Source organism: Populus trichocarpa, chromosome 6 (assembly GCF_000002775.5).
Source record: "Populus trichocarpa isolate Nisqually-1 chromosome 6, P.trichocarpa_v4.1, whole genome shotgun sequence".
Classification (NCBI taxonomy): domain Eukaryota; kingdom Viridiplantae; phylum Streptophyta; class Magnoliopsida; order Malpighiales; family Salicaceae; genus Populus; species Populus trichocarpa.
In genome coordinates, this window is record NC_037290.2 from 3,864,062 (window position 1) to 3,884,923 (window position 20,862).

General features: G+C 30.9%; 2 protein-coding genes across 3 annotated transcripts; both read right to left on the reverse strand.

Moving 5' to 3' along the window:
• Positions 1–910: 910 nt before the first annotated feature.
• LOC7485455 (uncharacterized) lies at positions 911–9,550 on the reverse strand. Of its 2 annotated transcripts, none has more exons than XM_024602459.2 (16): positions 9,363–9,550; positions 9,174–9,215; positions 8,379–8,763; positions 8,038–8,131; positions 7,363–7,549; positions 7,012–7,267; positions 6,193–6,408; positions 6,031–6,117; positions 5,822–5,956; positions 4,362–4,475; positions 3,989–4,236; positions 3,830–3,910; positions 3,311–3,542; positions 2,838–2,936; positions 2,565–2,750; positions 911–1,384 (listed from the first exon to the last, which is right to left on the reverse strand). In XM_024602459.2, exons 1-16 carry the CDS (start codon positions 9,425–9,427, stop codon positions 1,283–1,285), a joined length of 2,529 nt encoding a protein of 842 aa, XP_024458227.2. In that variant the 5' UTR covers positions 9,428–9,550; the 3' UTR covers positions 911–1,282. The 2 variants fall into 2 exon arrangements, with proteins under 2 accessions (XP_024458227.2, XP_002308967.4); XM_002308931.4 differs by having other exon boundaries at positions 9,294–9,506.
• Positions 9,551–13,866: 4,316 nt separating this feature from the next.
• LOC7485456 (uncharacterized) lies at positions 13,867–15,473 on the reverse strand. Its single transcript, XM_002308932.4, has 4 exons — positions 14,943–15,473; positions 14,752–14,807; positions 14,590–14,651; positions 13,867–14,495 (listed from the first exon to the last, which is right to left on the reverse strand). The coding sequence occupies exons 1-4, from the start codon at positions 15,088–15,090 to the stop codon at positions 14,021–14,023; spliced, it is 741 nt and encodes a 246-aa protein (XP_002308968.4). The 5' UTR covers positions 15,091–15,473; the 3' UTR covers positions 13,867–14,020.
• Positions 15,474–20,862: the final 5,389 nt, after the last annotated feature.

Below are 20,862 nucleotides of genomic sequence, written 5' to 3' on the forward strand. Positions count from 1 at the left end.
TCAATGACCGTTTAATTGTTAGTTTCTATGAATATAAATGAAGCGTCGAAAATGTTTTTCTTAATTAAAAAAAAAAGTCTTCCTCCTAACACTAAAAAAAGTTGAGCATACAGGACATGCTTTTGTTTTTATGGTACAATCACAAGCCCACCCATTTAGTTAGTATTTTTTTTTTAATGCATTTTCACTCCCATAAACTTAAAAAGAAAAATCATTTTATTATTCCATATTTGAATGCCTCTTTTGTTATTTAGCTTTTAAATAGACCTCTTTTTATTATTTAGCTTTGAAAAAAAAATGGATCTCTTTTTAGTTGAATGCCTCTTTTGTTATTTGGCTTAAAAAAGACCATTTTTTATTATTTGAATGCCTATTTTGTTATTTAGTTTAAAAAAAAGATCACTTTTTATTATTTGTCTTAAAAAAATAGATCTCTTTTTTGTTTTTTTAGTCTCAAGCATCTATCCTATTTATTATTTTAAAAAAATTATTGTTTGATGCAAAAAGCAAAAAGAAAGCAACGCACTTGGTTATCATACAATTAAATAAAGAATAATTTCATAAATAAAAAGTTATTAAATCCATTGAGTTGCATGACTGAATTGTGATTTTATTAGATTATCCCATGTTCACTCTAATTTTTTGTTAGGTTTTTTTTTAATTTTTTTTATTTCATCTGTCAATACTAAATAAATTAAAAATTAAACTTTATAATTTATTTTAATTTGTTTTTTATAAATTTATTATAATCTTATAACTCGGGTCACAAATTAAATAATTAACTTAAATTAACTTAAATCGATCTAGTTTATTATCCTCTTGATATTTTAAAAAAATATTATCTAATATGTCACTATCACATTTGCATCAAGTTTTTAATTTATGATCAGAATTTTTCCCGACAAATACATTAGCAATGCTGAACTTTCTTTTAGTACTAAATATATATAGCGTGTACCAATGATCTTGAAATCATAAGATATAGAGTCATAGACAACGCAGAAATCATTAATGACGATGGAAATCTAGCTAACTGCTCTACCATGTTTTTTGGGCATTAAGAATTTTGTTTCCCATCTTGACAAATAAATCTAAAAAAAATGTATTCTCTGTCTACCTGTATGTGTTAGCAATCTAGCCAGACAGCAGCATGTGGATCAGAATATTTGGCTATCAGGATAGCATAACACTGTTTGCCTTGATTTTCAGCAAGGTTCAGAAGCCGTCATTCAGGCTTCGCTGCACGTCAGGGATCTGCCAGCAGCTATATGTGTATAGCTATTCAGGATGTTCTCATTAAACATTCTTGTGGCAAGCCAAAATCTTTCTTCTGAGAACCAAGCTGCCGCCTCCAAGGGTCATTGTGCAACTTATAGTGTAGAACCTTGTCAGGCCAATGATAGCATGTCAGTAACCATTAACGAACATGCAGAAATGCATGTACAAATGAACTAAAACTTAATGCTGTGTTTTGAAGGTTCAAATGCAAATTTGAACTCCAACGTGGAATATAAACTGCAGGACATGATCTCAATATCTGAAGTATGATTCATATCAAGTCAAGGGGCACTATCTTTTACCACAGGATCAGTCTTTCTAGCAAAAATCCTTCAAAACTGAGAACCTTTCTGCAAATAGGGAAGGTTTCCTGATATCTTAATTTTTGCTACCATTCACAAATGCTCCATTTATGAAGGAACCAAAAGATGGGAAAATTAAAGGCAGAATGTAGAATTACGGTTTTTAACTGGCTTAATGTCTATCATACCAAATAATCCCTTGTGGAAGCTTATAGAGACAATAATCATACATGACTTGATTTCAATGTACAGTTGCAACAGATTCTATCATAATTTTTTTCCAAGATTAACTTTATTCTTCAGTTTTTTCGATTGCACAACTCTCTTCCTAGCTTATATCAAGTTTCGGCTTCTCACTTACATAAGTTGATTAATTGATTTTTTTTCCTGGCCTGCCCTATCAGATGAAACTTCTTATCGAACTACTTGCTTTCCCTAGTGAAAATGTGATGTGAGCATTCTATCAAATTCCTTTTGCGAAAACCAAAACCGAGGAAATATACTATTATCCTGGAAAGAGATTCGTTTATGAAATTCTTTACTTGTCTTTCAACTAAGATCATTTTCTTATTTCTTGAAGATTGATATCAATTCCAACTGTTGGTCTTGATGCCGAAAGGCATAGGTCTCAAGTGTCAGAGTGTGGTTGCGGTTGCTTTTCAAAGTGCTTTTCATTCCAAAACACATTAAAATAATGTTTTTTTATTTTTTTAAAATCATTTTTAACATCAGCACATCAAAATAATCTGAAAATATCAAAAACATATTAATTTAAAGCAAAATAAAAAAAATTTAATTTTTTTTAAAAACGCTTTTGAAACACAATGCCAAACAGGGGAGTCTCATATCGGCAAATGCAAGGAGAGGATTGCAGCATCAGAGATTTAAGTTAACTGAGAATAAGTTTAATGGGAGGGTCGAATCCTGCTGTGCAGCCAAATAATTTTAAATAGCTCTATATTCAGCATAAACAAAAGCATATACCTGTACAAAGGTGGCAACGACATCATCTTCTGTCAATCGTAAGAATTCAACTGCCCAATCCTCCACGTAGCCAAAAGCAGTTTTTTGTCTCTCAGCTTCAAGCAACATAGAATCACGATACAAGAATCTCTGCCCGATTTTCTGGACGCTGGTCAACTTGTTTTCTATTTCTGTCTCATTGAATCCCTAGAGGAAGTGAGCACTAATGATTATCAGCTTTTAAGGTTTCAGAGTAACCATTTCACAAAGAGATTCCTAAAACCAAAACAATACCTGAAGGATCTTTATCAAATTTGGAATCTCGTCTTCCAGAATTCTGACAGCAAAGCTTTCATAGTTGAGCACATTTTCATATGGCAGGTATATCCCATCCTAGGAACAGGGAAACAAGATGGAACAAACTAGAAATAAGTTGCTCCCATTGATCGTCAGTGTCTGCAACAAATAAATTAAAAACTTCCTAGAAATGCTAGTAGGAAGGTTTCACACTATATCACCTACTGATACTGTAAGCCAGCTCGAGATCCTAGCCACACAGCTTTGAAAGAAAATAAAAAAAAAATAAACAAATTTGAAAAAGCTACTGTTTTACTGGGGCTGAGCATAAAATGGCCCCATCTGCAATTTTGACATACGACTAGAAGCTTCAAGGTGCTTACCTGAGCCATGAACAGCCAAGTAGCTTGCTGCTTGTATGCTAAATCAAACATATTCTCTACATTTTCAGGATATGCAGAACTACCTACCTGAATGACAACTGGAATGCACCCTTGCAAAATGCTATCTTCCATACGACCACTCCAACCATCTCCAGGCATTACTCCACAGAAAACAGAACTGGCTAAATCCTCATGGTAGCTTTCAGAGCGCAATGGGCTCACAATCACATTTTCAGCATGTTGTTTCCCAAGATTACCATCCTTGTTAGGGGTTGATCCAAACTCCTCTGCAAGTTTCTGTCTGATACCCATGCTATACCTGCACAATTACAACCGGCAAACTATAAGATCTGCTGAAAACTGGAATAATAAAAGGAAGGAGTTATTCCGTAAACTGGAAAAAGAACCAGACAAAGACAGCTAATTATTTATTTAGTATGAAGGAGACAGCTGATCATTTTATTGAGAATGAGACAGGATACAACTAGTAAAGGTAGCCAAACCATGTGCCTCTGTGTGGCCTGTGACCTATACATTTCTATTTGAAAACAATTTGCCTTTTTCAATAAATTGCAAACAGCTATTGAGTATTACAGTTTTACTTACAAAGCTTCTGGTCTTCCATTCAGGTATGCTGGTCCAAGATTTCCATTGAAATAGAATAATGTCTTCCGCTTTTCAAGAGGCCTGAGACAAATACATAATATTTTCACCTTTACTTGCATGAATTTGGAATTTATCTCACAGTTCAGCCAGAAAATTTACCTAGCCCACAGTTTGGTGCTCAGAGCATTGACATCAGGTCGCTTCCAGGCAGGAAGCACAAGATCTTTATCAGGATCAAAGCAAGGATGCTTGCCTCTTCTATCAGAAGAAATTTTATCCCAGTTGTCAGCCCAATAGGCTGTTGTGGAATGGTTATGCTTTGAATTTGTATTACCCCAGTGAACCACCATCATGCTATTCCATATCTCCTTAGGGGCATAGCAAGCACCTTCATCCCATGAAAAAGACTGCCTTCAGATATCAAGGTGGAATCATTAGCATAAACCCGGAAGTATTCTGTTGTATCGGGAAAAGGCAATGAAAATAACTTGTTCACTTGAAAACTGGAAAAAATTAAACTGTAAATCATTACCCATATATGGTCTCTTCCTGATGAGCGGTTCCAGAATGGATAATGCTCAACAATGTGATCGTATGCCTTCCTATAAAATTCTAGAGTGAGAGAGCTCCTCAAACCCAAATGTTGCTGAAATTAGAAAGCACATAACCATGAGGGCTCCGCATATGACAAGCAACACACTCACTTAAAATTGCACATGGTACACATATATGAGTTTTCATACATAGGAAAATATGCTGCTATTGATAGCTTGCACAAGAAGCCCTGGGCTTGGTTAATGGACTGGGCTGGATGGGTACCAGAAAGTGTAGTTAGGGACAACAAGATCTCAGAGTTGAAGATGTATTCTCAAGGATTTCTTGACAAACATACCAGGAGGAGGATTACTGACCACTATAAAAAAATTCACATCTATGTATTCAGCTTAGTTCTTAATAATTGCTGAACTGACTGAATGAGTGATGTAAAGTTGGCTTGAGACTTATTACGTAACCATGTTTTGTAGTCAAACTTCCACGTCGAGACTTGTTTCTGGATAAAACATATAGGAGTATTTTATTCCAACTTCTAAATATCCAACATAAAAGGAAATTTGAAGTTTTAAGAACAGGTGAGAGAATGAAACGCTCAAGTCATATGTGAAGTAGAAAGGAACTTAATAAAACAGTCACAAGAACATATTCTGCTCCAAGGACTTTGAGCAGTAAAAAGGCATCTGAAGCTAACACTGAGGCACTAGATAATGAGTCCACAAAATCAGAAGTAAGAGTGGCGAATTAGGTTCATGAGGAATTGGATGAATAAGCATATGTAGAGAGGACCCATGTGTTATGCTAGTAAAAAGGGAAAGCAAATGTATTGGTAGGATAAGAAAAAAGTAGAACTGAGAACAAAGGATGGAGTATGCCTGAGTTACAATTAGAGAGAAAAAAAATGGAAATTCTACTGAAGAGTTTATGTGAAACCTGTGTAATCCATATAGGAACACAAGAAGCACCAGAATATTATGATATACAACCACGTCCATTAACAAACAATGAAGTGCAGGGAAAAAAAAAGGCAATATAGATTGATTTTTGTCCAAAGTTAGCTCATAATATCTCTATGGTGGTACCAATTGAAGACTCTTAACAGAAAAATGGCTGGTTATATGGAGTTACCAAAAAGAGAGAACATATGCTACAATCTAATGATCATTTGCTTTCAATGACAAAACAAGTCTGAGTTCAAGATAACAGACAAAATGAATCAGCATCTGATGGCTTGGAAGTAAAGACTAATAGTTTGCAAGACTATTGCATACACATACGACCATAATTCCATTTTATTTTAAAGATTAGCATAAGAACAGAATGTCTACAGGGAAATAAAAGAATATCCTTTCATTTCCCTTTTTTTATGAAAACATAAGCATAAAAGATAGAATCGCATGCATCCATAACATATCCATATCCCAGATCTAGAAAGTATACCTCCATACTCAGGTGAGGTGCATCGTCAGCACGTGTAATGATGCAAGAATCAAGAACAGGTACAAAGAAAAAGTCAGCTTCTTCACCATTTAATGTTCGATATGGGCTAGCTAAAATACTTTCATAGAGTGCCATCTGTAAGTGCATAGCTACAGCATTAGATACAATTCATGGTATATGCTAAATTTCAATTTCAGTTCAAATAATACCTGGGCACCATACAACTGATCCGTCCAAATTGTTGCATTGTTATCATTATACAGCCTGTTTACACATTCGAACTTAAAATGCCGCCCCTACAGAACCAATTAATTGACAAACATAAGAAGTTTGCTCCTAGTTTCAAGAAACAAAAGAAATGCTATTCTTACCTCAAGAAGTAAACTGTTGAACTTTGGGGGTAAATCATAAATATATATAAGGGGCCTTTTCTTCTTGACCACTGCATTGAGATCAACAAGTTTCCCAGTGAGATGTGCATTGTCAGGAACATCAAGCTGAGCAGGTCGAAGCCACCGAGGCCACTCTCTTACAGATGATGTAACAGATGGGATACTGCAGTCTGTTCCATACCAACCATTGGCACACTAGAAATACAATCTTGACACAATTAGATAGTAGGTTGCAAGAAAGACAAGGACATTTAAATTAGTTCAAAAAATATAACTTTCAGGGTAATGAAAATTCATCAAAAGAGAAGATTTTAGGGGAATTAGAAACAAAATAATGTTCTATCAATTCAGTAGGTTTTTTTATTGCATGCTAACCTCTCATCCACTTGAGCAACGGATCCCAAAATCACCAAGAACAAATACCAAGAAAAATAGAATGTGTAATACTGCATATTTTTTCGTATTTGTTTATTTTTCCCCGAACAAATCACTGAATTAGTTTCTGATATTACCAAAAATTGTTTTACTATCAGCTATACAGGACAGGAATGTTCAAATGATTCATCGGTTTTGTGCAGTTCTCCATGACACAATTTCATATTCTTCGAAAGGGTAAAAAGGAAAAAGGAAAGGAGGGCAAAACCCCCTCCATGCATGAAAGGAAGCCCTTGTAAACACTCCAAATGTTATTTTGTTCACAAATTTTGCCTGTAAACAAGGTTTTCATTTATTTCTTTCCCAGTGCAAATCAAATACCTATGATTCTGGAATCATAATTAAAGAAAGAACAAACATTACCTGACAAAAACCACCACGGCAATGCCCATGTCCAGAGCATTGGTTAATACAAGAGCATTGCACAGGCACTTCACAGAACCGCCCTGACAAACAATCATATTTGCAGTCGCATTCCTCTTTGAATTTCACCTTGTTGGCATACCCTTCAGCTGGGTCCACATTACACCATCCTAGTTTGCTTTTGTTTGTTGTGTATATGTCCAGGTCAGGTTTTGCCCAATCAACTTGTCTCGGGGCACCAAGTTCAGAAGGTAAGCTGATAAGAAATGTTGAGTCATGACTAAGAGGATTTGGAAATTAGAACAAATGATATGTACAAAATATTCTTCCTTAGATTCTAACTGCACTTACCTCAGTTGAAACCCACAAGTCTCTGCTGCAGGACGATTTGGATATTTTGTACCTTCTCCACAAAAGCACATTGCTCTCGTTGGGTCACAATGAGCAGAGCAAATGGAGACAACCCATCGCCCATATGGTAGCTCTGGTGATTTAGGGTAGTTACATTCCAAGTGTAGTCTCTCAGAGCATCCTTCCCCTGAAACAATATCATTTGGAATATTCTTTATTGTTCGTTTTGTTATCCATGGTTAAATTCTAAACTTTTTGTAGTTTAAGTCACATAAAAACAGAGGCTTGGCCTTGCTATCAAGAAAGAACACAGCAAAGATCTGTCACAATTTGTAATTAACAGAGTTTTCCTGCATCTCTACTTGGAATCAGGATGGGGAAAAAGAACCGTCCATCTACCGATAACAATGTGAAAAGGAAATGCCAAATCTAATCATCTGTATTTTCAAAATCAACTTCCAAGTAGCCATCTGACTTTTTCAATCCCACAGCTTCAACTTCCATGTACATTGTCAGTTCATTGAAAGAACAACCTAATGGTTCTTATAACAGGTATAACGAAAGGGGCATGACAACCTATTCTAGTTACTGGCATCATTTACTAAATGTGACGTGAATTGGGAAAAGGATGGAAGTATGAGAATTGCAAAAACAGAAAGGGAAAACAAGGCTCACCACTAAATCCATGAAAACACCGACATTGACCAAGTTCATAGTTACAAACTCCTTGACCACTACAGTCATTTTTGCAGCTCCTGCCACTTATTGTCTGTGATCAAAGCAGTTGACCATGTTAACTATCAGACTGAAATTTTAATTTGATATCAACATAAGCTTGTCTAAAAGATGAGAAAGAGCATGTCAACGAAAGCCTCATAAGCCGATAGAATTCACCAAGTCCTTTCTCTGTGTGTACAACAAGAATAAGCATTTCCCACAAGTACAAATAATGAATGGAGGTTAACAATCTCACAAACAGATTCAAATTAACAGTCATTAGTCACAACTATTATTACCTCAACAACACTGACTTCCTTAGTAACTGCATCACAGCCAGAAAGCCATCGTCCAATCTCAGCCTTCCATGGTGCATTACGATAAAACACTGCCCGGTGCAAGTCAGCTGGAAACTTGTGCTCTAAATCTAAAACTGGCTGTAAATTTCCCGGGTCATGACCAGTCCTTCCATCCACTGATTCATTATTTGGGCCACAAGAATCCTGAACTTGCCAAACACTGAAGGGATCAAAAGAAGGCACCACGGGAAACAAGAATAGATGAACTACCGAAACTAATGCCACTATAGATGCAATTGTAGCCATCAAAGACCATGAACATTTCCATTTCGAAATTGTAATCATTATCCCTGACACCTCTCCAGCAACAAACACAAAACTACACCTGCAAATCAATCAATTTAAAATCAGCAATACAAAATTTCACAATTACAGTCACCAAGAGACGGGGAAAAAACCACAAGTTCCAGGAAAAGCATAAAATTTACAGCTTAAAAATTTAAATTAAATTCATTACCATTAACAATTCACTACATACCAAACTTGGCGATTCAAGCGCGTGAATTAAAACTGAATAAACAAATTAATAAAAAAAAACCCAGATTTCCAACAAAAAAACACAACAGCATAGTGAACAAAAACGACACTGAATCTGAACACCAAACCCATAAAACGCTAACACAAACTCACACTAGACAATCTCTAGCAAAAACTAAACAACTTTGTCAAAAAAAAAAAATTACCGGTTGCAAATGTTGAACAAAACGGACATTCTAAAAATGAGCTAAAACTTACCCTGAATTGGATCGGAGATTGCAGTTTTTTAGGGAAAATGACCTGAAAAACACGAGAAATACGAAAATGAGAGGAATTGAGTCATAAATGGGAGTAAATTAAGATGAGAAGAGAGTTTACCAGAATGTTGAGCAAGATTCCAAGTATTTAGAGCGGGAGTATATTAAGAGATTTGAGAAGAGAGTTTACCGGAATGTTGAGCAAGATTCCAAGTAATTAGAGAATTTAATAGATAATTTGGTTGTGATCGGCATTGTAATCGTTAATTAATTAAAGAAAAATTACATGATTAGCAGAGCGAGAGGGGGGGAGGGTGAGAGAGAGGGGTCAATGCAAAAGCCGCCAAGTCTCTCGTTGGAGTTTTGAACAAAAACTAATGTACATGGTAGGCAGTTGTTGTTACTGTTGCAGTTGTTGTATCTTAAAGTGTTTTTTTTATGTGTTTTTTATTTTAAAATATTTTTTTATAAATTTATTTTTAATATTAATACATTAAAATAATTCAAAAATATTAAAAATAATATTTTTTCCCAAAAAAAAAAATATCACCACAAAAACAAACTGACTTTTATACAATTGTTATGAGTTTTTAATTTCTTAAATTGTCTAGTGAGTACTTATATGATGGGATAATTATATTTTAACCCACAATAATCTTTGTGTTTTTTCTTTTTTGGTTTTCAACGTACGCTATGTACCAATCAATTTCTCATTAAAATAACTATTTTAGTCATTGTATAATATATATATATATATAGAAGGATTTAATTCGATTAAAATATCTATTTTATTCATTGTATAATTAAAATAATTCATAGAATTTCCATCACTAGAATGAAATATGGCAAATTTTATAGATATTTTAGCAAGTATTAATTGCACATGCTTAGCGAAAATCAAAGGAAAATCATGTAATTATTTTTTTACTTATATGGGAAGTGAGAGTTAGGTGTATGACAATCAATTCTAGAGATTTTATGTTGATTGAGAGAATTTCATGGTATATATGAAATGAATAGTGATATATTATTAGTTATTTTAGAAATTTATTTAAAAAAAAAGAGACAATCATGAAAAGAATAAAGAAGATAGAGTTTATAACCCATAAAAAATAATAATAATATCTCAATTTATTATTTATCTTTTATTACTTGTATTTGCTTTAAAGAAAGAAACAAATATCAAGATTAAAGAAAAAAAAATTATAACCCATAAAAAATAAAAATATATATATTTTTATCTATAATTTTTCTTTTCTACTTGAAATTATTTATTTTCTTAAAATGCGTGTAGAAAATAAATAATAAAATATTATTAATTACTCTTTCATCATCAAAGTAACATATCACGTTATCACTATATATATCTTCAAATCCAAAAAAAATCAATTATATTGAGAAATTAAATGAAACAATCAATTTCCTAGACAACCAAATAATGTAATTGTTGTGAGATATTTTTTTGAAATATTTTCTAACTATATTCGGGCACATTACCATATTTATTTAATGGTCATTGTATTATTAACATGAGAAGATTACAAGAATAATACATTAGAAGATTAGAAGAAACTTGATGAGCTGTGAAAATAATGAACTGAAAAGAGATTTCTAGTAATTGGATTTATTAATGCGGGTAAGATTATTTTTTAAAACAACGTTAAAAAAAAATTATTCAAATGTTTTTTAACTTATTTTTAAAAAGAATAAATTAAAAAAAAAAAGTTTAGAGATTAACTTGATATGACCCGGTTAACTTAAAAAATTCAAAGACAACATAAACAACTGAAAATAAACATAGTTTTCTTAAAATAAGAATTCAAGACGATATCTTGTTTTTTAAATACTAGGATCATGATATATTAAATTGATTTGGGTCAACTCGGGTTAATATATAAAATTTATAATATAAGTTATAAGATCGTAATAACATCATAAAGAGCAAATAAAAAAAATAAACCTCATTTTTTCAATCAACTCAATGTTAAATGATGAAATTGAAGAAAAAATCAATTTAAAAAAGAACAAAAAATGGCAAAAGTCAACTCGGGTTAACCTGTCACACTTGAATCATAAGATCAAGATAACCCAATAGATAGTAAATTAAAACAAATTACGAAGTCAAATTCTCAATCAATCAACCGTTGAAGGATGAAATTGAAAATGATTGAAAGATAAAATTGAAAAAGAAAATTAGAAAGGACGCAAGAAAAGACCCGGGACAACTTGAGTTAACTTGTCAAACCCATGACTCGGACCACGAGACTGAGATAACTTCATAAAAAACAAATCAAAACAAGTAATGAAACTTAATTATCAATTAACTCAATATTAACAGATAAAATAAAAATAAAAATTCAATTATAAAAAATGATTCAAAAATCACCCGAGTCAATAAGGTTAACCCATAAAAATCACGATTTGAATTATAAGATTGAGATAACTTCATAAAAAGTAAATCAAACTAATGTATAAAATTCAATCCTCAATAAATTTAATTAAGGATAAATTTAATTATAAAACAATGTTTATTAAAATAAAAAATTAAAAAATATTTATTGAGGATAAATTTTCCATCATGGTTTAGTTTTTGTCAATTCCGAATTATGGGCTATCCAATCACATGATCAATGTAAAAGTTATTTTTTTCGTGGGTCATTTGATTAAGGATTGATTGATGTCGAAATTGTTCGTAAACATGGTTGATTTATCGATAATTCTTGCATCAATTATATGATTGGATTGCTCATGGCTTGTCTTGTAGTCTATTCTTGTTGAGTTTTTGTTTTTTTTTTTAAATAACATCAGTAGTCTAGTCATGCCCGAAATACTGTTCATGTATGCTATCACTCGAACTCTTAAATCAGCTGCATAAACATTATTAATCCAAAAAAAAAAAAAATCGAAACTACAGATTGCTGGATTGCCAACAGCTTTTCTTTTCTTTTTTTTTTATATATATATATATATATATATATAAATAAAAAAAAGATGCCCTCTCTGAACAAGAAAAAAAATACGCAAAAAAACAAATTAAAATTTGGTATATTGGAAAAAAATGCTCCCATGGCAGGTGAATCTGGTCCGAACGTGGAATACAATATTGTTATCCCGCTGTCTTGCAACATGCAAGGTGTCGGATTGGGGCAATGGCTGCTGATCTATGTTGTTTATTGGAAAGTCTAAAGGCTTCGTTGTCATCACTGTTTCAATTGGAATATTAATTTTTTTTTTGATAATCGGAATATTTAAACCAGTTTATACATATCACGATTAATTTATGAAACAAATATAGTGGGCAGGTAATATTAATTGGAATATTAATTGTTCATACATGAAAGAGCTCTGGTTTCTGTTGACTTGTTCAGGCGGCATTGCTGGTTTAACACGCTAAGTTTGTTGACTTTGGAGATGCCTGGTGTTAATGAACTGAGCTCTCATGCCCTATCTCTATGCAGGCCTTTCTGGTCTTTGCCGCCATTTGTTATTACATTCCAAATAAGGGTGAGGTAAAAAAAAATTAAATTTTTTTTATTAAAAATTATTTTTTTATTTTTTAAAATTGTTTTGATATGCTAATATTAAAAATAATTTTTAAAAAGTAAAAAAATTATTTCAATGTATTTTTAAATGAAAAACACTTTAAAAAACAAATATTATCATATTCTCAAACACTCATTTGTATTTGTATATGTTATGATGTTAATTTTTTTTCAACAGTATTTTTTAATTAAAAATATATTAAAATAATTTTTATATCAACATTTTTAAACCACATATATATATATATATATATCAATTTAATATTTTTTATAAAAAAAATATCAAAAACATATTATAATAGCAAGGAAAAACACGCATGGTCTTTTTTTAACAAAAAAAAAAACTATTTTCCGTGAACTGTGTACATGTATTTTCTCTCTTGTTTTTTTGATATAAAATTAAAGGCATTATGTGTGTGCATATCGAAATTAAAAAATAAAGTATATCTTTATATAAAATTAATTGAACATAAATATATCACCTCGATATCTCGTAGCAAAACTTAAACTCAATACCTCCTGCCTTGTCATCTCATAAACCCAGGTTTTACCTATGATAATTTCCCTTCCATGTGGAGCAGAGGTTTATCGAAGGATTAATATTTTTCTCTTTTCATCGTAATAAATGGGGACTTGGGAGGTTTTTTTTTTAATTTCATGACAGTTTTTTTTAAATAATTTTTATTTGGAAATAAATTAAAATAATATATTTTTTTATTTTTTATATTTTATTTTTAACATCAATATAAATCTAAAAAAAATTAAATATTCTCAAAAACATTTTCCAAGCAGAAACAAAAGAAAGCTGTGAGTTGATAAAAAATGACAGTTAGTTGGGCTTTGTCCAGGCCCAGTAACAACTACGAAACACCCATATCAGCAACCAACAAAGGATTCCAAGCTGCTGCCATCAAAACCTGCAGTGCAACCACCATGTCATTATTCAACAAATGGACGGATGAATTCCAAGGTATATGTAATCCTTCACCACACAGAAAAATTACACACACTAACCTTACAAAACGCATGACAAGCGATGTGCGATGATGTTATCACTTATTGTTCAAGTGATTTATTAGATTATTATATCAAATGCTATTTGAATTCATGAGAAACAGAGCTAGGGATAAAAATATATAGAGAGAGAAACCATCACAGCAAAATAATTCAGTTTCTATTCTATGTTTATGATCATATCACATATATTTAGGTGATCGATGGCACCCCATGTATCTTATTCAAGTTTCTATCTAGCTTTGGGTATGCAATATCAAGTGGCAGCAAGATAATTTTTACAAAATCTTGATCAAAACCGAACATTTTGCTCCCACCCTGTCTGTCGTTTACCCTGTTCCATTACTTTAGATTGCCTCCCTTCCTTGACCGCAAGCAATGGCATCCTCTCCTTTTCTCTCTCCTTCTCACCCAAAACCCTGACAGACACCTTTTTCGTTGACCCATTATTCGTCCCCTTCTTTGCCAGGCTCTTTAATTTAGAGCAGTATTCTGTTATCTGACTTAATACTTCCTTTCCTGCTAACAAATTCCGGGCTGAAAATGTAGTCCTTAGCTTTGCTTTTGTTGAATTTGCGTGTAAATCGTCCCTAGCTTCTCTTAGTCTGATGTTTGCTTTCTTTGGCAGTTTATCGGTATCAGGTTTTCTATTAGATAAGTTCGGGTTCTTGTTTTCACAATCTTCCCTGAAACTGTGAACAGATTTGAACACTTTTGTTTTGAGGGTATGTGGATTGGGAATTTCTGCTTTTTTCAGCTTTGCGTCTCTGGAAAAAAGAAAAAATATCAGTTAAAAACTGAATTTTAGAAGTCAGTAATGTTGCTTTCATTTCTTTAAATGATTTTAGATTAACTTCAGACCTGCGATTCCTGTCCCTGAAAGGAAGCATTTCAGATATAGTAACAGACTTCAGAAATTTCACCTGAGGGGGAAAAAAAAGGTATACCAAGTTTTCATAAATTGATATATGGAATCAAATCAAATGAAACCTAATTATAAATTTGATAAGATAGATTAAAGACCTTCGAACCACGTTTTGACTTCAGATAATCTTCAATAGTCTTTGGATGCTTGCAACCTGTAAATCAACAAACAAATCCCTTGTGTAAGAACCCAACACAAATGGAAATGAGATTTTACTTGGTTTTCTTTCATTAGCAATATTTTATTACTTTCTTGGATACCAAACTCAGGGAATTCAAAAGGGTCGTACCAGGTTTGCAGAACCAAGCTTCGTCATTGACAGGTTGTTCAGGAAAGGCAGAGAAATCGACCCATTTTGGTGCATTCATGTTCTCATAAGTGTCATCTTCGATGAATACAGAATCAATGCTGTCCCAATCAATGATTCCTGGCTCCATTCTTTTGAAAGAACCTGCCAAAGAAGCAAAAAAGAGTAAGAAACAAAAGATTGTGTGATCTATATGGTTTATGATTACGAAACTGATAAAACAAAGGAATTCAATGGGGTTTTTCCTTCTTCGAGATTTGGATCTTGATGAAGGTAAATGAATGGCTAATGGCCTGGAGGAGTCACGGGGATTATGTAACGTCAGGAGCGGCAACGAGTAGGAGTTTTTAAGACTTTTTTTCGACCGTTAGAAGGGACGACCTTTTCGCCTCCTTGGTGTGTTTTGATTTTTTTTAAAATCACAAACTAAAGTATTGATGAATTCCTTTTTCTCAACTAATTTATCATAGGAAATAGAGGTCACTGGGCTTGTTGTTCATGCTTCATTGTGGGTATGGATTTGAGGTGTAACAAGCAAACTCGTGAGTCTTTCTATAAATAAATAATGTGTAAATCAATAATGTATAAAGTTGGACTCATTGACAATGTCAATAAATCTCGGCCAGCGACCGAACCTTATCTGTTGTTTTTAGGGAATGATCAAGATCAAATATCAATTTTCTTTTTAATAATATGAGGTGCTAAAACATGTTTTCATGTAAGCACGTCCATTAAAGTTAAAGTCAAAGGCTAGATATTTTTTATTTACAAAAATAAATAAATAAATATATAAGCTTTTTCGATATGTTCTTTATATGAAAAATTTTAAGTGAAAATTAAAAAGTTTATGCATATATATAATTAAATAAATTAAAAATTATACGTGTAAATAGATAAATAAAAAATAATTAATGATAACTAAAAACAAAGTTGAAAAATTCAAGAGACATATGTAGATTAAGATATTTAATCTCGCAATACGAGTCATTTATCTAATTGTGTTTAAAAAATTTATTTATTAAAATCAAAATTTTATTCAATAAAATGATAATAAAGATAGACACACATATGAAATTAATTGAACAAAATAAAAGGAAAAATATTAGGTAAGCTACACAATATTAGAAATATTATCTAAAAATAAATATTTTTAATTTTAAAAATAAAGATCATCTATATAAAATAAAATAAAAATTATAGATGAATAATAATAATCTCTTTAAACATTAAATACATATAAAATAATTAAAAAAACAATTATTGTTTAAAAAGACTAAATAAGAAAAATAAAAAATCACAGGAAGGGGTATTAATTGAAACATGTGTTAAAAAATTATTAAAAAAAAGACATATTTTTTTTCAATGAAAAAAACATAAAATCAGATAAAAAGAAAGATATATATATATACAGCTCAGAAAAAAAAAAAAAAAAGAAAGAAAGATGTGCCACCATATATATTCTCTCCAGCTCAGATATCACTTTGTTGAAAAACAATATGGCGGTGAAGCTTTGATACTACTAAGTACTAAGGAGAGGAATATTTTGAAAGATAAACACTCTAACTAGCTTACTTCAACACACTAACTCAAACATTTATACATGTATTTATACAGCTCTTGGTACAGGCATAACTTTTCTAGTAATAATTCCTAATACGTATACTATATCAATACTAATATTAAATCAAATACAGAATAATTTCGTAAACAATAAATAAGCTTAATTAAATATACACATGAACAATTACTAAAATACAAATAAGGTTTCCTACCACATCAATATTAATTTTTCTCTGTTGTTCCAAAAAAGAAATATGTTTTCCCTGGCGATTTACGTGTATTGTAAGCTACTGAGCAGGATCACTATCACCATTCACGATTGCTGTCCCGTGTACGGTCATCCAAATTCAAACAAAGGTCTCTGATCATTTGGCAAATTTGCTGATTCCTCCACGTCAGTGTTTTTGCCAGTTCCTTCACGCCAATGTTTAAAGGTTAAGAACGAAGAATATCGGACCCAAGTGTCGTCACGTTTAATTAAAAATTAAATGTGTTTTGGAGACACTCGTTCGGTTGATTTTTGCCAGGTTGCAAACATGGCTAGTGACCACAGGCTTCATTGCCACCACTCCTTGCTAAAAATTAGCCAGTACCTGGATTGTTGACGACGCTGACTTCTTGTTTTATGCATGGCTGGACTTCATTTTGCATGCTAATAAAAATATTTGAGTTTTATATTTTTAGAATTGATTTGTTAAATCAATGTTTCTTATTTCTTAAGGTTATAAAAATTTAAGATATTTATTTAATGTATTGAATAATTAGTTAATCTCTTGATTCAAATAATTTAATTTATTTTTTATGTCGGATGACTTGATATGGAAAGTTCAGGTAGTTAGTAGCTAGTAGTAGGTTGTGCTTAATAAATCAATATGGCTGGTATTAACAAAATGTTTTTTTATATATATAGAAGCGAGGATTCTCTGATGATAAAATCAGTAACTTTTTAGAAAGAAAAAATACAATGATATTTTAAAGAGATAGACTCTGAAAACATGTATGATGAAAAATGTTAAGAATGAAGAGATTGTAAATTGACGAGTGATGGTCTCCAACAAGGTGTCCGAGCCCATTAAAGATGAAAAATGAATCCAGACGCGCTGTCTGAACCCAAACATACTAGGCTTATGGTGCGTGCCTGGACTCAAGGATGCTGGGGTGCATGCTAAACACCTCTGCTAGGTGTTAGGCACACGCCTAACACCAGTTGGGCATGTCACGCCTAATCTAGGTGTGCGCCCATCCCAGCATGGACTCGAGCATGTTGCTGAAGCCCATGCATCCATGCTCGGTATGAATTTAGGTTACTACGTATGAGCCCATTTTTTTTTAGCACCAACTATATATTGGATTAGGGTTTGGTAATCCTACCCAATGAGTGTTTTAGGTTCATTTTAAAAGGATTTTTTTGGGTTCATTTTAAGTTGGCTAATTTGAAAAAATAAAATCATTTTTTACTATGTTAAAATTAACTTTTCGAGCAACTTATAATTCTCAAATAAATGAGTGAATATAATTTCAATATTGTTTTGTTCATCAATACAAGCTAATACAACATGATTTTCATTCATGAAGATCTATTTTTTATTTATTTTACATGCAAAAATCTTTTTTATAGTAGTTTTAATCAAAAATATATTCTTAAAAATCACAACTAAAAATATTTTTTAAAAAAATCATATTTTTTAAACTAGAATCGTAAAAGCTACCATAATACCAAACACTCATTTTTCATACATATCCTGTAAGAGAAGAAATAAACATCCATCTCTTTGGTATCATTTAAAATCTCATTTTATATCATATAAAATGAGTTAAAATATCTTACAATGCCCAGTTAGAACCAAAACTAAAACAAAAATATGTTTTCAGACGTGGAGAAAATATATATACATCCTTGAATCCAGACCTGGATTATGTTTCTCTTATAGGACATAGCACTAAATCAACCGTATCATTTCCCAAATTGTACATAACATCATCAACACCTTGGGTTCCAACCAGAACTTTTAAAAATCTTCCAAAATAAAAACCCAACATGGCTCAAACCCACAAGCATAACCTTTATTGCCACCGACAACACCAAAATCTAAAACTACCAATCTACAACCATCAAATCCATCCTCTAAAATAAAGACTTACACGTAAAATATTTGAGATTCAGGACTTATTTATTTTTATATTTTAAAAATATTTTTGAAAAAAATTGATTTTTTTCTTCTTTGTTTTAAATTAATATTTTTTAGTATTTTTAAATCATTTTAATACATTAATTTTAAAAATAATTTTTTAAAAATAAAAAATATTATTTTGATATATTTTTAAATAAAAAACAATAATAACTACACTTTCAAGTAACCTTCAAATAATTTCTGGACACCCTACCGACACATGACGAATGAGAGGATGGATCCTTAAAAAACATTAAACCCATCCACGATTAATAATTTTAAAAAATAAAAAAAATTAAATTTTTTTTTAAAATAAAAAAATATTATTTTAATATATTTTTAAATAAAAAATACTTTAAAAAACAATAATAACTACACTCTAGATAACCTTCAAATAATTTCTGGAAACCCTACCGACACATGACGAATGAGAGGATGGATCCTTAAAAAACATTAAACCCATCCACGATTAATAATAGATGGTGTTTATAGAAAGCAGATAAATGAAAAGAAAGCAAGAGGAGAGGAATTAAGAAATAGGGTAAGGAAGATAATTAAAAATTAGATTTTTATTCAGTCAAATTTTATATATTCCATACACACCCAACACCATATATTCTTTACATATACACAAAATTATTAATGTGGAATCAAAGTAAAGAGGATTCGAACTAGTTTAGTTTGGTAAAATCACCTGATATCGTGTGAAGTTATTTGATAATCACAACTCCATTTATATAAACCTCCCAACTAGCTAAGAGAATCAAATAAAATAAAACAAATTTTAAGAAAGGATAATAAAAAGAATTCCTACCATTAAAGTTAACTAACCGCGTGGTGCAAATTGACTTTTACTTAAAAATATATTAATTTTTTTAAAATTTTTTTTTATACCAACAAATCAAAATTACTAAAAAATATTAATTTAATATTTCTCCAAAAGTAAATATACTTAAAAAAAACCAAGAAACAGAAGTCATCACACCCTCAAAACATGGTCTATGTATTGATTGCTTTTTAGTTTAGTTAGTGTTTGATATTGCAGTAGTGAATTACTTTTCAGAGTATGTTTTATTTAGAAATACATTAAAATAATATTTTTTTATATTTTAAAACTTATTTTTTAATACCAACTAACCAAAATGATTAAAAAATATAACAAATTAGTTTAAAATAAAAAATATAACAAATTAGTTTAAAATAAAAAATATTAATTTTTTTAAAAAACATGGTTCAATAGCATAAAATCCAAGAGCAGAGTTAAGTTGCTCGACACATAAATACATATATACAATTAATACATAATCATCATCTTATAAATAATCTAAGACAACATTATCAAATCTATATTTAAATAACTCTGATATATAACATGTGTGCCACTTTACTTTGATTGGTTGAGTCATTTATCTTAATGAAATTTTATTAAATAGTCAGATCAAGAACCAGTGCAATTTGTACTTAATAATTGGATTATAATAGATTAAAATAACCGTTTTCTTTTATGCCATGGTTAACCGGATTCACAAGTTCCTGACCCAATCCGGCAATCTAGGTTAAAGTAAGAAAAAAAAAATTAATTCCTGTGGCAATATCCATAATTTCTTTTTAGGAGAAAACAAAAAATTAAAGAATCCAAATTTAATGCAACTATACCTGACGAAACCACTTCAACCAATGTTTAGGGTTGATAATTTAATCCTAATTTTATATATAATAATTTAAATAAATAATTTTTCTTGAATTATTATATTATATAATAAATAATAAATAAAATATAAACATTGTTAAAACGCGAAACACATACAATACCTAACTCTTGAGTATTATATATATAGAATATTTATATTTTTTAAATATATTATACATGTATATATTAATATTTATATAATACATGTATATATATCCTTTATAATTTTACTTGAGATATATAAACACACATCTTAAATATTATATTATTCTCTTATTTATATTAAATAATAAATAATATTCGAACGATAAATACTTGAATGAATATAAAAACTCCCTGTATAATGCATAAATATTTAAAATATTAATATAATTCAAACTCCATTTGTGTATAACTACTGTGATCCTAGCGACCACCAAGTACTACCGGAAAGATGAATAAAATAAAAATAAATAAAAGAATAATGAGAGTCGTAAATTAA